This window comes from Onthophagus taurus, chromosome 11 (genome assembly GCF_036711975.1).
Source record: "Onthophagus taurus isolate NC chromosome 11, IU_Otau_3.0, whole genome shotgun sequence".
Classification (NCBI taxonomy): domain Eukaryota; kingdom Metazoa; phylum Arthropoda; class Insecta; order Coleoptera; family Scarabaeidae; genus Onthophagus; species Onthophagus taurus.
In genome coordinates this window covers 25,884,155-25,901,930 of record NC_091976.1, presented here as the reverse complement: position 1 = coordinate 25,901,930, position 17,776 = coordinate 25,884,155, and the positions used below count along the sequence as shown (strand labels likewise).

The 17,776-nt window shown below is 30.5% G+C and overlaps 1 protein-coding gene across 3 annotated transcripts; it reads left to right on the top strand.

Annotated features, from left to right (window-relative positions):
- The first annotated feature begins 5,704 nt into the window (after positions 1-5,704).
- LOC111415522 (uncharacterized) lies at positions 5,705-15,328 on the top strand. 3 transcript variants are annotated; one of them, XM_023047253.2, is made up of 3 exons: positions 5,705-5,969; positions 13,230-13,341; positions 13,399-15,328. In XM_023047253.2, the coding sequence occupies exons 2-3, from the start codon at positions 13,241-13,243 to the stop codon at positions 15,035-15,037; spliced, it is 1,740 nt and encodes a 579-aa protein (XP_022903021.1). In that variant the 5' UTR covers positions 5,705-5,969; positions 13,230-13,240; the 3' UTR covers positions 15,038-15,328. The 3 variants fall into 3 exon arrangements, with proteins under 3 accessions (XP_022903021.1, XP_022903019.1, XP_022903020.1); XM_023047251.2 differs by lacking the exon at positions 5,705-5,969 and adding an exon at positions 11,835-12,248; XM_023047252.2 differs by lacking the exon at positions 5,705-5,969 and adding an exon at positions 11,836-12,254.
- Positions 15,329-17,776: the final 2,448 nt, after the last annotated feature.

The window sequence follows — 17,776 nt, the reverse complement described above, 5'->3', positions numbered from 1 at the left end:
ACCCACGTGGACACTTGACAGGTCCACGCAACATCCGTACCACCATTTACACCGGGTCCGTTCCGCAATACCAACTTCTACAGTTGCACCAGACAAATTTCTATTCCACCATTATGAATATTTGAATATCTTAAAATATCTTTGATTCATCATTTGATAAACCTTGATTTACACAATCATTTTAATCCAATTTAAGTTAATATTGATGATCCAACCTACACGTATATTCCGGTTCAGCTTTCTTTTAGGATATGGGTCATTGAAAGATCTCGATTTATCTATCTAAAAAATTTAACTGAAACATTTTATACTTCGTTGGAATCCTGAACTAATTTAAGCTGATATTGATTACCTGACTATGACAATTTAATTCATATTAAGTAACAATTCACTTTGATTAAGGCTTCTTTTAAGATATAGATCATTAAAATATCTTAGTTTATTCAAAACTCATATCTCGCTAACTGTTTTGTGCAACTTAATAACATATATCTTAAAAATTTAACGGAAACATATCATACCTTATCTAAATCGTTATTAATTGAGATATCATTAGTGATATTATTCCATGAAATGTATTAATTGGTAAAGAAGTTATGGCAAAGAACAAACAAAAGTTAATTTTAAACAATTTTAAGCTTATAGTTGATCATACTACAATGAAGCGACAAATACGATTTCATCATACATCTTAGGTTGGAATCCATATTAATTAGGAAATCTTTTAAGATACAGATCACCAAAATATGTTGATTTATTTAACAGATATCGAATAGGACATTAACCATTAAATTTTAGGCAATTTGTAATTGATTTTGAAATTTTAGTTGAAGATATTATATAACTTCAATAGAAACATATCATAACTCGTTTTAATTTTTATTAATTAAAATATCATTTGTGATATAATCCAATGCAATATATTTATTTATAAAGACGTTATGACAAGGAGTAGCTGCACATAATTTTAAACCATTTTACGCTGATATTGAAGATTTGGTAACGATAAGATAACAAATGCAATCTAACCATATCATATTGCGTTGCAATCCATATTGATTAGGCTTTCTTTTAAGATATGGATCACTAAAATATCTTAATTTGTTCAAAACTTATCATAAAGAAGATAAATCTACTTACTTTAACCAATTTTGAACTGTTTCAACTAAAACATATCATACCTTGTTGGGATTCTAATCAATTAGGATTTAATATATGATATAAACCTATCAAAAACATTGATTCGCAAGGAAGCTATGGCAAGGGGATGATTATTCATAATTTTAAACCATTTTAAGTTTATATTGATTTCTTATCTACGATGATTCAACAAATACCGTCTCACCATATCATATTACGTTAAAATTAGTATTGATTAAGTTTCCTTTTAAGATATGGACCACCAAAATATCTTAATTTTTTCAAAAGTTATCATAGGAAAGATTTAGACTTTTCTTTGGCTAATTTAGAACGATTTTGAGTAACTTAGTTACAGATATCTTAGAAATTCCACGGAAACATATCTAACTTCGTTGGGATTCTTATTAATTAAGATATCACTTATGATATAAAACTATCCAATACATTGATTCACAAGGAAGTTATGGCAAGGGAACATTTATGTGTAATTTTAAAACATTTTAAGCTGATATTGATGATTTGACAACGATAAGAAAACAAATGCAATCTAACCATATCATATTGTGTTGAAATCTGTATTGATTAGGTTTTATTTTAAGATATGGATCATTAAAATATCTTAATTTGCTCAAAAGTTATCGTAAAGAAGATAATCCTACTTATTTTAGCCAATTTTAAACACTTTTGGGTTACATAGTTATGGATATCTTAAAAATTACACTGAAAGATATCATACCTCGTTGGGATTCTTATTGATTAAGATTTCATTTATGATATAAAACTATCAAATACATTGGTTAGCAAGGAAGTTATGGCAAGGTGACGATTATGTATAATTTTAAACCATTTTAAGATGATATTGAGGACTTATTAACGATGATTCCATAAATGTGATCTTTTCATATCATATCACGTTAGAATGCGCATTGATTAAGTTTTCTTTTAACATATAGATCACTAAAATATCTTGATTTTTTCAAAAGTTATCATAGAAAAGATTTATCCTTGTATTTTAGTCAATTTCAAACACTTTTGGGTTACATAATTATAGATATCTTAGAAATTCTACTGAAACATATCATACCTCGTTCACTTTCTTATTGAGTAAGATTTCATTTACGATATAAAACTATCAAATACATTAATAAGCAAGGAAGTTATGGCAAGAAAACGATTATGTATAATTTTAAACCATTTTAAGATGATATTGATGACTTATCAACGATGATTCCACAAGTGCGATCTAACCATATCATATTATGTTGGAATCCGTATTGATTAAGTTTTCTTTTAAGATATAGATCACTAAAATATCTTGATTTGTTCAAAAATTATCGCAAGGATGATTTATTCTTGTATTTTAGTCAATTTCAAACACTTTTGGGTTACATAATTATAGATATCTTAGAAATTCCACTGAAACATATCATACCTCGTTAAAATTCTTATTGATTTAGATTTCATTTATGATATAAAACTATCAAATACATTGGTTAGCAAGGAAGTTATGGCCAGTTGACCATTATGTATAATTTTAAGCCATTTTAAGATGATATTGATGACTTATCAACGATGATTCCACAAATGCGATTTAACCATATCATATTACATTGGAATCTGTATTGGTTAAGTTTTCTTTTAAGATATAGATCACTAAAATATCTTGATTTATTCAAAAATTATCGTAAAGAAGATTTATCCTTGTATTTTAGTCAATTTTAAACACTTTTGGGTTACATAATTGTAGATATCTTAGAAATTCCACTGAAACATATCATACCTCGTTAAAATTCTTATTGATTAAGATTTCATTTATGATATAAAACTATCAAATACATTAATAAGCAAGGAAGTTATGACAAGAAAACGATTATGTATAATTTTAAACCATTTTAAGATGATATTGATGACTTATCAACGATGATTCCACAAGTGCGATCTAACCATATCATATTACATTGGAATCCGTATTGATTACGTTTTCTTTTAAGATATAGATCACTAAAATATCTTGATTTGTTCAAAAATTATCGCAAGGATGATTTATTCTTGTATTTTAGTCAATTTCAAACACTTTTGGGTTACATAATTATAGATATCTTAGAAATTCCACTGAAACATATCATACCTCGTTAAAATTCTTATTGATTTAGATTTCATTTATGATATAAAACTATCAAATACATTAGTTAGCAAGGAAGTTATGGCAAAGAGACAATTATGTATAATTTTAAACCATTTTAAGATGATATTGATGACTTATCAAAGATGATTCCACAAATGCGATTTAACCATATCATATTACATTGGAATCTGTATTGGTTAAGTTTTCTTTTAAGATATAGATCACTAAAATATCTTGATTTATTCAAAAATTATCGTAAAGAAGATTTATCCTTGTATTTTAGTCAATTTCAAACACTTTTGGGTTACATAATTATAGATATCTTCGAAATTCCACTGAAACATATCATACCTCGTTAACATTCATATTGATTAAGATTTTATTTATGATATAAAACTATCAAATACATTAGTTAGCAAGGAAGTTATGGCAAGGAGGCAATTATATATAATTTTAAACCATTTTAAGATGATATTAATGATTTATCAACGATGGTTCCACAAACGCGATCTAACCATATCATATCATGTTGGAATCCGTATTGATTAAGTTTTCTTTTAAGATAAAGATCATTAAAATATCTTGATTTGTTCAAAAGTTATCGTCAAGAAGATTTATCCTTGTATTTTAGTCAATTTCAAACACTTTTGGGTTACATAATTATAGATATCTTCGAAATTCCACTGAAACATATCATACCTCGTTAACATTCATATTGATTAAGATTTTATTTATGATATAAAACTATCAAATACATTAGTTAGCAAGGAAGTTATGGCAAGGAGGCAATTATATATAATTTTAAACCATTTTAAGATGATATTAATGATTTATCAACGATGGTTCCACAAACGCGATCTAACCATATCATATCATGTTGGAATCCGTATTGATTAAGTTTTCTTTTAAGATAAAGATCACTAAAATATCTTGATTTGTTCAAAAGTTATCGTCAAGAAGATTTATCCTTGTATTTTAGTCAATTTCAAACACTTTTGGGTTACATAATTATAGATATTTTAGAAATTCCACTAAAACATATCATACTTCATTAAAATTCTTAATGATTAAGATTTCATTTATGATATAAAACTATCAAATACATTAGTTAGCAAGGAAGTTATGGCAAAGAGACAATTATGTATAATTTTAAACCATTTTAAGATGATATTGATGACTTATCAAAGATGATTCCACAAATGCGATTTAACCATATCATATTACATTGGAATCTGTATTGGTTAAGTTTTCTTTTAAGATATAGATCACTAAAATATCTTGATTTATTCAAAAATTATCGTAAAGAAGATTTATCCTTGTATTTTAGTCAATTTCAAACACTTTTGGGTTACATAATTATAGATATCTTCGAAATTCCACTGAAACATATCATACCTCGTTAACATTCATATTGATTAAGATTTTATTTATGATATAAAACTATCAAATACATTAGTTAGCAAGGAAGTTATGGCAAGGAGGCAATTATATATAATTTTAAACCATTTTAAGATGATATTAATGATTTATCAACGATGGTTCCACAAACGCGATCTAACCATATCATATCATGTTGGAATCCGTATTGATTAAGTTTTCTTTTAAGATAAAGATCATTAAAATATCTTGATTTGTTCAAAAGTTATCGTCAAGAAGATTTATCCTTGTATTTTAGTCAATTTCAAACACTTTTGGGTTACATAATTATAGATATCTTAGAAATTCCACTGAAACATATCATAACATATCATAGCTCGTTAAGATTCTTATTGATTAAGATTTCGTTTATGATCTTAAGCAAGGTGAAACAGATTATAAAAATTATAAACTATATTAAGCTAATATTTATGAGCTAACTACGATGAGGCAACATATATGATCAGATTATATCATATGATATTGGAACCCGTATTGTTTAAGCTTCCTTTCATGATATGTATGAATATATGAATATATAATCTTGATTTATTCAGAAAATATGCAAGAAAAGATTTTCAGTTTAATTTTAGCAGTTTGAAACTATTTTGGGTAACTAAAACAGCTATAAATTATTTAATAAAACGATGATATCAAACTAAATTCTAATTCTAAAATGTTATCATTAATTTTATCTTGTAATAAGAAGAAAAAGTGAAAAATATTTTTAGAAATATACGTTTTTATATCCGAATAAAACTAGAACCTGAAAATTGATAATTTGCCAATTTATAAATTTGTATCATTTTGCTTCAAAAATTTCAAATTTTTCCAATTTTTTCTTAAATTAAAACACAAAAAGAAAATTTCTTTAATGTAAAATCGAAAGTTTCCCAACGTAATTGTTAAAATTGAATCCAAAAACAACACCGTAGTGGAATGAAAGTGTGCCCACAGATCCCGCCCTGAATGAAAACCCACACGTTCCCGAAGTATTTACGTGATTAATTCAGTAAATTGAACCTTGCAACGGAAAGGAGACGTTTTCTCGGGTTCGTCCGCGATTTTCGTTCCGTCGGACGTTTTCCAAACGATTTTTCGTGCGTTTTCTGGCGCGAAAACCGTCTCGATTCGAGTGCGTTATGGAACCGCCAAAAATGATTTCGCGCGCAATGCAATTTTAAACGTGAAAAATCGTGACTAACGATGTTTTGGTACATTCAGTGAGATCATGAGTTAAACACGACCGGAGATTACGGTCAAAATGGATCACAATTGTTGGAATAAGGTAAATTAAAGAAAATTTTCTTGGAAATGTAATAAGTATTTATTTTTAAAGCTTCAGTAAAAAATTATTTTTAACATTATTTTTTTGTAACATTTATGGCAGATAAATAAGTAAAAATAGGTAAATAATAAAAGCGTTAGCCAAAATAATATAAATAAGTTGTTAGGTTGACATTTTCGTTTCCAAAAATTAACCGTGTCGTCTTGAAAGGTTCGTACATGGAAAATACGATCGTACCCAATTTATTTGTTGTGACCGGCAAATTTATTTCACAAGACCCGAAACCCACGTTGAGTGACTAGCCTTTCCAAAACTGGAAGACACCAACCTGGAGATTGTCCCATACTGGGGCTATCTATTTTTCAGCCTTACCTCGATTTATTTTTCGAGAAGACGTTGTGTAGGCGCTTCAAACGTTCATGTTTTTCTTTTCGGACGCTGACGTGTCTTTTGTCGAACGACAACTTTCTATTTAAAGTTTCTATTTAACGACCACCATCGATGGAAACACGATTTTCAATCAATTATTTCTTTTAAATTAATTTTTTTGATTAATCTCTAACAAAGAAGTATACCTTAATAGAAAGAAGAAATAAAACACCCACGTTTTAACCTTAGAAAGGTTGTATTACATTATTTCCAACGCAAATTGTAATAAATCACGTAAAATGGTCATTTTATTATATACAAACTCGTACAAAGTTATATTATTTATTCAGAATTTTCATCAAAAATTTTAAGTTAAATTGGGCTTGTTTTTACACACTTGGCAAGAATTCAATGATTTAACAGTAATCCTGCCAAAAAGACATTTAAGTTTTAAATCCAGTTTCATTGATTTTTTTTGTAAATAGACCGAAATTTCCTAATCTTTTTAACGTTAAATTTAATAGTGTTTGGATTGCGAAAATCCCCCGTAATTGAACCCCAGTTACAGCAGTTTATTTAAATGCATAAACGAATTCGGGCCGCCTATTTATAAGCGGGGTAATCGTATCCTGTGTGCCGCCTCCAATGCGGGAATTGCTAAAAACTATTTTTAACGGTTTTTACCAAATGCCATATGCCTCACTTCTTGTGCGCGGTTATTCTTGTACCGAGGCTAAAACGAGCGCACAAGAGGCTTTCCCGCATAAAGAACTATGTAGTTACTAGCTGTAGGGGTTCCAGATGCCGCCCGCTTCAACGTCATCTTCCATCTTCCAGACCGGATACAACCAAAGTCCAGAATTAAACCTTTCTTGAAACGCGATCCATTCAATTACATTAAATAATTTATTTCATTCTCATGATGACATCAACTTCGCAATGTTTATTTTTATTTACTTTATTAACTTGAGAAAACGAGCAACCTTATAATTTTATTTCGAAACCCAATTCAGTATTTTATGTGTCAAGCACGTGTTAAGCTAATTTTAATTTAAAACGAAGAATAACAGTTTTGACTGCTTAGATTGGGTTACTCTATAATAAATTCCACTTCAAATGACAGTTCATTCATGTAATATACTTAACTAGTAGTATAGTCGAGAAAGAATTAGATGTTGAAATTCAATGTAATTAATATATAACTAAAATCGTGATGTATTGAATTCAATTGAACTCAATGGATTCTTAGAAAAATTTGTTAAAATTGTCTGTCTTATCTACAGGCTAAATTTTGAATAAGATTTCTATATTTTGGATCTGTTTGAGACTCTCAAAATGCTCTTAAACATATCTCTGAGTTTATCATATGCTGGCCATGAGAGGATTATTCTCCTCCTTAGTTCTCAGATTTGGTTGTCTCTTGTCATTTTAATTTCATAGTCAAGATAGGTGTACTTTCCACTAGTTCAATTTCCTTTCCTTCGATCACAATGTTTTCGCTGGAAACCAGATTGGTCATAAATTTTATTTTAGAGTTGGTTAGATATTGATTTCCAAACCAACCGATGCACATACTTCCTTCAGCTCACGCAGCATTAGTTTAATGTCACCGACATTATCAACTTCGAGTCTAGCTTCATGAATGCATATTCCAGGGCTAGATTGTAGAGCTGTTTGAGAAGATTTATTGGTTTATAGTTATCCAAGTCGGCTGTGTCTCCTTTTTTGTGAAATAGTATTGTCGTAGCGTTATACCATTTACTCGGTATTGTGGTTTTGCCCCTTATTTTCTGGAGCAAGCAAGGACCACCAATCTTAATTGCGTCCATAGCCACAAAATCTTCTCCCGGGGCTCTATTATTTCTGGTCTTTCTTAGAGCAAATTCTCTTGCAGCGAAATATCTGGCATTTCCTCAGATCCTTGGTTTGTAATGTCCATTTTCGCTAGTGTGTCTGGTTATGGATCTAACTTCATATTCTTATCCCACCGACTTTTGTATAGCAGCTGGTAAAAAAACAACCAATCTATGTTCTATTTTGACATTTTGTAATTTATGCTATATCATTAGAAACTGGTGATAGATAAGTATGAAATAATTATGGATTATGATTTCTTGATTGATTAGGAATATTTTTTATTCATATCGTATTTCTCCATCAGTATTAGTTCTTACGTTATATCTAGTTGATTTTATTAAGAAAAATCATCCAATTTCTACATGTTGTGATTTATGCTATATCACTAGAAACTAGTGATAGATTAATATGAAATAATTATGGATTATGATTTCTTGATGGATTAGGAATATTTTTTATTCATAACGTTTTTCTCCATCAGTTTTAGTACTTACGTTATATGTAGTTTATTTTATTGAGAAAAATTGTCCAAAATTGGCAGTTTGTGATTTATGGTATATCACTAAAAACCGGTGAGAGATAAATATGAAATAATTATGGATTATGATTTCCTGATGGATTAGGAATATTTTTTATTCATAACGTTTTTCTCAATCAGTTTTAGTACTTACGTTATATGTAGTTGATGTTATTAAGAAAAATCGTCCAAAATTGGCAGCTTGTGATTTATGGTATATCACTAAAAACCGGTGATAGATCAATATGAAATAATTATGGATTATGATTTCTTGATGGATTAGGAATATTTTTTATTCATAACGTTTTTGTCCATCAGTTTTAGTACTTACGTTATATGTAGTTTATTTTATTGACAAAAATTGTCCAAAATTGGCAGTTTCTGATTTATGCTATATCACTAAAAACCGGTGATATATATATATGAAATAATTATGGATTATGATTTATTGATGCCTTAAGAATTTTTTTATTCATAACGTCTTCCTCCACCAGTTTCAATACTCAGGTTGTAGTTGATTTTATTTAGAAAACTCGTCCAAATTTGACATTTTGAGAATGTATGTTATATCACTAGAAGCTAGTGATAGATAAATATGAAATAATTATGGATTATGATTTCTTGATGGATTAGGAATATTTTTTATTCACAAAGTCTTTCTCCATCAGTTTTAGTACTTAGGTTGCAGTTAATTTTATTAAAAAAATCGTCCAATTTTGACATTTTGGGGATTTATGTTATATCATTAGAAGCTGGTAATAGATAAATATGAAATAATTATGGATTATTATTTGTTGATGGATTAGGAATATTTTTTATTCACAATGTTTTTCTCCATCAGTTTTAGTACTTAGATTGTAGTTAACTTTATTAAAAAAAATCGTCCAATTTTAACATTTTGTGGTTTATGCTATATCACTAGAAGCTGGTGATAGATAAATATGAAATAATTATGGATTATGATTTTTTGATGGATTAAGAATATTTTTTATTCCTAACGTATTTCTCCACCAGTTTCAATACTTAGGTTGTAGTTGATTTTATTTAGAAAACTCGTCCAAATTTGACATTTTGGGAATTTATGTTATATCACTAGAAGCTAGTGATAGATAAATATGAAATAATTATGGATTATGATTTCTTGATGGATTAGGAATATTTTTTATTCACAAAGTCTTTCTCCATTAATTTTAGTACTTAGGTTGTAATTGATTTTATTAAAGAAATCGTCCAATTTTGACATTTTGTGATTTATGCTATATCACTAGAAGCTAGTGATAGATAAATATGAAATAATTATGGATTATGATTTATTGATGCCTTAGAACTTTTTTTTATTCATAATGTCTTTCTCCACCAGTGTCAATACTTAGGTTGTAGTTCATTTTATTCAGAAAAATCGTCCAATATTGACATTTTGTGATTTATGCTATATCACTAGAAGCTAGTGATAGATAAATATGAAATAATTATGGATTATGATTTATTGATGCCTTAGAACTTTTTTTTATTCATAATGTCTTTCTCCACCAGTGTCAATACTTAGGTTGTAGTTCATTTTATTCAGAAAAATCGTCCAATATTGACATTTAGAGATTTATGCTATATCACTAGAAGCTGGTGATAGATAAATATGAAATAATTATGGATTATAATGTCTTGACAGATTAGGAATATTTTTTATTCATAACGTTTTCTTCCATCAGGTTTAGTACTTAGATTGTAATTGATTTTGTTAAGAAAAATCGTCCAATTTTGACATTTTGTGATTTATGCTATATCACTAGAAGCTGGTGATAGATGAATATGAAATAATTAAAGATTATGATTTCTTGATGGATTAGGAATATTTTTTATTCATAATGTTTTTCTCCATCACTTTTAGTACTTACGTTATATGTAGTCGATTTTATTAAGAAAAATCGTCCAATTTTGACATATTGTGATTTATGCCATATCACTAGAAACTGGTGATAGATAAATATGAAATAATTATGGATTATGATTTCTTGATGGATTAGGAAAATTTTTTGTTCATAACGTCTTTCTCCACCAGTTTTAGTACTTAGGTTGTAGTTGATTTTATTCAGAAAAATCGTCCAATTTTGACATGTTGTGATTTATGCCATATCACTAGAAACTGGTGATAGATAAATATGAAACAATTTTGCATTATGATTTCTTGATGCATTAGGAATATTTTTTATTCATAACATCGTTCTCCATTAGTTTTAGTACTTACATTATAGCTGATTTTATTAAGAAACATCGTCCAATTTTAACATTTTGTGATTTATGCTATATCACTAGAACGAGGAAAACTAATTTCAGGAAACGCGACCAATTTTTCAAGGATTTCAATAAAACAGCCTCCAAGCTTTCGGAATCTTTTTTATTCCTTCAGCAGGGTTACTGAACAAAAGAAAACAAGGCAATGAACAACAAAATTAATCTAACATTAAATTAATCTACTTGCAAATGGAAAGCGATTTAATCAACTCAAGCAACATAGGCATTCAATCACCTCCAAAAGCGTCAAAAAACAGATTTTATTGTTCACAAAGAACAAACTTTAACTCCAAAGTGAACCGAACACGTTAAAATCTTTTATAAACCAAAAGATGATTTTTTTTTGGTCGCGTTTCCTGAGATTATTTTCGTCAGTATTTTTTGTCAACTTAGGTTATCGTTGATGTTATTGACAGAAATCACTAAAAGCAGAGGAGAAGTTGTAGTATAGGAACATATTGTACCTGTTCCCCAAAAATACTAGTTAATAGCATCTCTATTAGATTCTCTCATTCATTGAAAATGGTATGAATTAGATTTTCTTTGAACAATTTCAATTTAGATTAACTTTGAAACAAATAGTTTTTGTTTAAAAAATGTAAGAAAAATTAAATGATTAAACGATTGTATAAGTACTAGAGACCATACGAGATGCAACGAAAAAGCAAACTTATCAATGAAGAAGATTGCACCTGTTCCGTTACTACAGTTCCAAAAATACTACGCGTATTTTGTCTCTCTCTTCTCAATTTTACTCCACCCGGGATAGCGACTCATCGTTCTCCTCGTATTCCCGAATCCCCCCTTCGCAGTTTGGTGCTCCGCCGCCTCCACCACCGCCTTTACCATCGTCTTTTCGTTTCCTTTCTGTTTCGGTAAACGGTGCTGTTCCCGAACCGCGCGTTCCCGACGCCGATCGCCAGTTCCAAATATGGTTCAATCTCGAGTTACACTCAGGGCCAAATTGAGAATAAGTAAGCGGAGAGGCCGGGCCGAGCGTCGCGACGCCAGTCTATTTCGGAGGCGACGCCGCGCGCCTATTACGGGAATACCGTGCCGGCCACTACGACGACGACAACGACGTCTCTACGACAAGACGCCACCGACGCATAGAGACGAGGTCTTATCTGCAAAAAAATTTTTAAATCAGTTCCGGTAGCAACAAGTTTTTTGTGCCGACGATGACGGAAGAAGTTTGACGTCGCGGTTGTGTGGCGCTGGACGTCGCAATACTTTTCAAAACATGGGTTCGTGTAAGTCTTTTATTTAAGACGGGGTGTTTGCCAGAACGTGTGGGCTACTAAAGTTAATTGAAGTTACCGAAAGCTACCTGTTAAGTTTTGGAACACGTGCTTAAGTACATATATTTTCAAATAAAGATTCAAATGATTTATTCGAAACATTTTTCGCCAATAAAATAATGCGGCACAATTCAAAATATGTCACGGCCATCCGGTCCAGAACAAAACAGCTTTTGCTCTCCTAATAAAACTAGTTCAAATCATAATTCATACGAAGAACAGAAAATTGGGTAAATAGTGAGTAATTTTGAATCGTCGAAATAGAAACGTTTTTATTTGGAATGTAAAATTAATTATACTTTCTAAGTAAGTGTTAACTCGCAGATGGTTTGTGTATTATTTTGGTGTAATTAGCGACCCAAGAACGGTCATTGTGAAACCATAATCTAGCACCGCTGCTACCCACGTACAACTTCGCTTTGGAAAAACCTCTCCGGTAGATTTCAATATAGATGTTGACGGCGGTAGTCGCCAGAGCCGTTAGAAAATGTGTATAATGAAATATTGTTATGCAACTCCGCATGTGGCGATAGCCGATAGCGACTGCAACACGTTGAGTTCTTTTAAAGACAGCTTCCAACCAGTATCTGTAATCAGGTATCGAAACGCCACCAAAGAACACGACTATTCCATTTAGTATAATACAACGTTGTTCATAAATTAATTAACATTTTCGACAGGTTAAAATATTGTTTAATAAAAAGTCTAAATATAAATAAAAAGAAACAACTCTTAAGGTGTTGACCATATTGGCAAAAAAGCGTAGTAGATTTACACCTCCATATTGTCCATATTGTGTATTCGTACCCACTGTATCATAACAATAATCGAACAGATTGAGTCCGATCTACATCCTTCTAACCATTTAAACAATTCCCCAAGGTTGCGAAACACATCATTGTTATTAAATGGATATTTTTATTTTAGGAGGGACGACAATGCAGACAGAAGATATAGAAGAAAATGCCATTAGTTTGGCCTCGGTCAACAATATAACATTTTTAGACAACAATCCAGCGAATTTAAAAAAAAATCCAGAGTAAGTTAAAATTTCGCGAAATAACTAAAATGTGTTAACAACTCCAAATCATTTTAGATTCATCGACCCAAGGATGATTCCCGAATCGCCGAAATCCGACGAGGATTTAAATGATTCATCAAAAGAATCGAACGAAAACATCAGAAATTGGCTCCAAAGAATCACGCAGATTCAATCGGAAATTCAACGAAAAATCACATCGGAACAAAATCAATTTCCCGAATACTCAAAACCCTCAGCCACCAACACCAATAAAGTAGTAAAATATCAAGATTTACCTTACATGGGTGAGATGACTTTGGATAATTCAAAACCGCGAAGAGGTAGGAAACCGAAAAAAGCCGATATCTGCCACTTAATTTATAAAAATTACGGCACAATTTATCCTGGGACGCCGAAAAATTTGGTTGAGCCAAAAAAAGCTGATAAACCCGAGGTTAACGAAGTCGTAAACAGATCAGATGTTCAAAACAAAATCATCAGCAGTTTACTTGAAAGGAGATTAACTCAAGAATCCAAAAAACAAAGAATGACGCCTCCGAACCAAGACGAACCGCTCAATTTATGCATCAGGGACTTAAATCACCTTAAAATAAGGTTAAAACCCAACGAGACATCATCCGAAATTAAATCCGAACCCCAAAGTGATGATGACGTTGAATTTGTTCATGAGACACCTTCACCTGGTTCTGGTTCGGCGAGTTCGAAAGAAATGAAATTTCCCACCGATTTTGAAGGGAAAGGTGATTCAGCTCCTGGTGGGTACGTTTATTGGCCGAGTGCTGGGGTTTTTATACACCCAATGGCTCTACAACAACAATTAATGTATTATCAAAAATTAGCGGGGGGGAATTCGTACACTTTACCGAATAAACCGGAAACACCTCCCAATGACGCCGAAAAAAAATTAACTCTAGAAAATAAACGGAAAGACGAAGAAGAGGAACAAAAAATTAAAAGAAACGCGCCATCAACATCCTCGGATAAAACCCCGATGAAACGAAAACGATCCGCTATTTTTATCCCCCCAATTCCAGCGGAAAATCAAACAAATCCAGCTACTGAAGTTAGTATTTGTAAATTTAAATTTACAGGTGGTGCGAAACCTAGTTTACAAGAAAAGAAAATGCTTTCGGTTGATTCCGGTGGTAATTTTACTTATTATAGCGGAACTGGTGATAAAAGTATGAGGGGATACGAATTTTTTCCAAGACAAACTCTTCAACAACAAATTTCAACGCAAGGATCCAGTACAGGTGCTTTTCTCCAGGTTAGCGGTGAAAAAATATTCCCACCATCACCAAGTGAATTACCACCTAAACCTCAAAATGAATTCGTTTTAGCACCGGAAGTACAACCCCCGCAGATAACGCTACAAGATTTAGGGCCTAGAAATAAAAAACGAAAATCGAGGAAAAGTCTTCAAAGGGAAAAACTTGAACAAACGTTCAAGGAAAAAGGGTTTCTCATTCAAACGCAACAATTAGAATCGGCGGAAGGTGCAACTTATTGTAAATTTAGACAATTAAGGAAATTTACGCGTTATCTTTTCCGTAGTTGGAAAGATTATCTTCCTGGGATGGCGAACGAGGAAGAAAGTAGGAGAAGTGGTGTCGCTGAAGAAACTAACGATAACGATGTGGACTTAGAAAATAGTTTATCGAACAGTGATATGAACACTGAATTAAATAATTAATGTGTATAGTGCGTTGACTTAAACAAAATCGAGGAGCAACCAAAGATTTTTAAGTTAATTGAACGTGAATTAAAAAAAGAACTGTGTATAAACATTAATTGAAAATTTTTAATAAAAATCGAGTGAAATCAAGATAATGAGAGATACTTTATTAAGTTTTTATTAATTTATTTTAATAAGTACGATATCTAGTCTGTGTGGTTGTCGATTAATATCGAAAAAAATTTTTTTGGAAAATTTGTTATGTTTTTAAAACGTTGCAAGTGGATAAGAATAAATCTATTTTATTTATTTTGTGGAATTTAATTTCTTTCTTATTTTTGTTTTTAACTCTATTATTGATCAACAAAAGAAAATTCTAACTAATTTAATCAATCCTTGAGTGATTTTTTCTGGTTGCAGTATGGAGAAGAGATTCTGAGAAATTGTGATTCAAAGCTAATCATATACTTTTTAATGCTTGCATGTCATTCTGTTGCTCAGATAAATAAGACCACGAAAGAGATTAAAGCATAACCTAGGCACTAAAGTCAGAATACCAAGTTATCGACGAGAACAACAACACAGCCTTGAGCGAATACTGCAGCGACTACAAGCATTCCATATATTTTGAAAAATTATGATCTTACATTGTGAAAGTATCTAGAAGAAGAGAAAGCTGGAAGAAACGTTTAATATTTTCTTCATAACATTTTGCATTATGGGTTACCACAAAATATTTCCCAAAACGATCACTTAGGCATATTGCAGAATCGACGTTAGGTAGATGCATTCTGGAATGATCCGAGACTGGTTTTGTATAAAGGTCCAAAAAGTTAAATCCAAAAGAAATCTATTTTCTGGGTTTTTATTGACACGTTCACTTGGACACGCATTCTATATTGTTTGCTAACAAGTTCCTTTGCTAATGCAAAAGCCAATGATTAGAATCACCAAAGTCTCAAATTTGACGTTTTCAACTAAAGGATAGGTTACAACTCAAGATGTGGGAATTCTGGAAAAATTTCTTATGGACTAAAAATTTCGTAAACTGTCTTAGGAATCATGATCTATAAGAATTTTAACATATCTTTCCTTATAACTCACGTAATGCTATTAGAATCACCAAAGTCTCAAATTTGACGTTTTTAACTAAAGAATAGTTTACAATTCAAGATGGGTGAATAATGGAAAAATTTGTTATAGCCAAAAAATGTTGTAAAGTGTCTTAGGAATCATGATCTATAAGAATTTTAACATGTCTTTGCTTATAACTCACGTAATGCTATTATAATCACCAAAGTCTCAAATTTGACGTTTTCAACTAAAGAATAGGTTACAACTCAAGATGTGTGAATAATGGAAAATTTTGTTATAGCCAAAAAATATTGTAAAATGTCTTAGGAATCATGATCCATAAGAATTTTAACATGTCTTTGCTTATAACTTACGTAATACAACTAGAATCACCAAAGTCTCATATTTGACGTTTTCAACTAAAGAATAGGATACAACTCAAGATGTGAGAATAATAGAAAAATTTGTTATGGATGAAAAATATTGTAAAGTGTCTTAGGAATCATGATCCATAAGAATTTTAACATATCTTTCCTTATAACTCAGGTAATGCAATTAGAATCACCAAAGTCTCATATTTAACGTTTTCAACTAAAGAACTAAAGAATAGGTTACAACTCATGATGTGGGAATAATGGAAAAATTTATTATGGACAAAAATATTGTAAAGTGTCTTAGGAATCATGATCCATAAGAATTTTAAGATGTCTTTGCTTATAACTTACGTAATGCAACTAGAATCTCCAAAGTCTCATATTTGATGTTTTCAACTAAAGAACAGTATACAACTCAAGATGTGAGAATAATAGAAAAATTTGTTATGGATGAAAAATATTGTAAAGTTTCTTAGGAATCATGATCCATAAGAATTTTAACATATCTTTCCTTATAACTCAGGTAATGCAATTAGAATCACCAAAGTCTCATATTTAACGTTTTCAACTAAAGAACTAAAGAATAGGTTACAACTCATGATGTGGGAATAATGGAAAAATTTATTATGGAGAAAAAATATTGTAAAGTGTCTTAGGAATCATGATCCATAAGAATTTGAAGATGTCTTAAGTTATAACTCACGTAATAGTATTAGAAGCACCAAAGTCTCAAATTTGACGTTTTCAACTAAAGAATAGCTTACAACTCAAGATGTGTGAACAATGGAAAAATTTGTTATAGCTAAAAAATATTGTAAAGTGTCTTAGAAACCATGAACCATAACAATTTTAACATATCTTTGCTTATAACTCACGTAATGCTATTAGAATCACCAAAGTCTCAAATTTGACATTTTGGACTAACGAATAGGTTACAACTCAAGATATGGGAATAATAGAAAAATTTATTATGGACAAAAAATATTGTAAAGTGTCTTAGGAATCATGATCCATAAGAATTTTAACATGTTTTTGCTTATAACTCACGTAATGCTATTAGAATCACCAAAGTCTTAAATTTGACGTTTTTAATTAAAGAATAGGTTACAACTCAAGATGTGGGAATGATGGAAAAATTTATTATGGACAAAAAATTTTGGAAAGTATCTTAGGAATCATGATCCATAAGAATTTGAACATGTCTTTGCTTATAACTCACATAATGCAATTAGAATCTCTAAAATCTCAAATTTGACGTTTTCAAAAAAAGAATAGGTTACAACTCAATATGTGGATTACGATTCGTAAC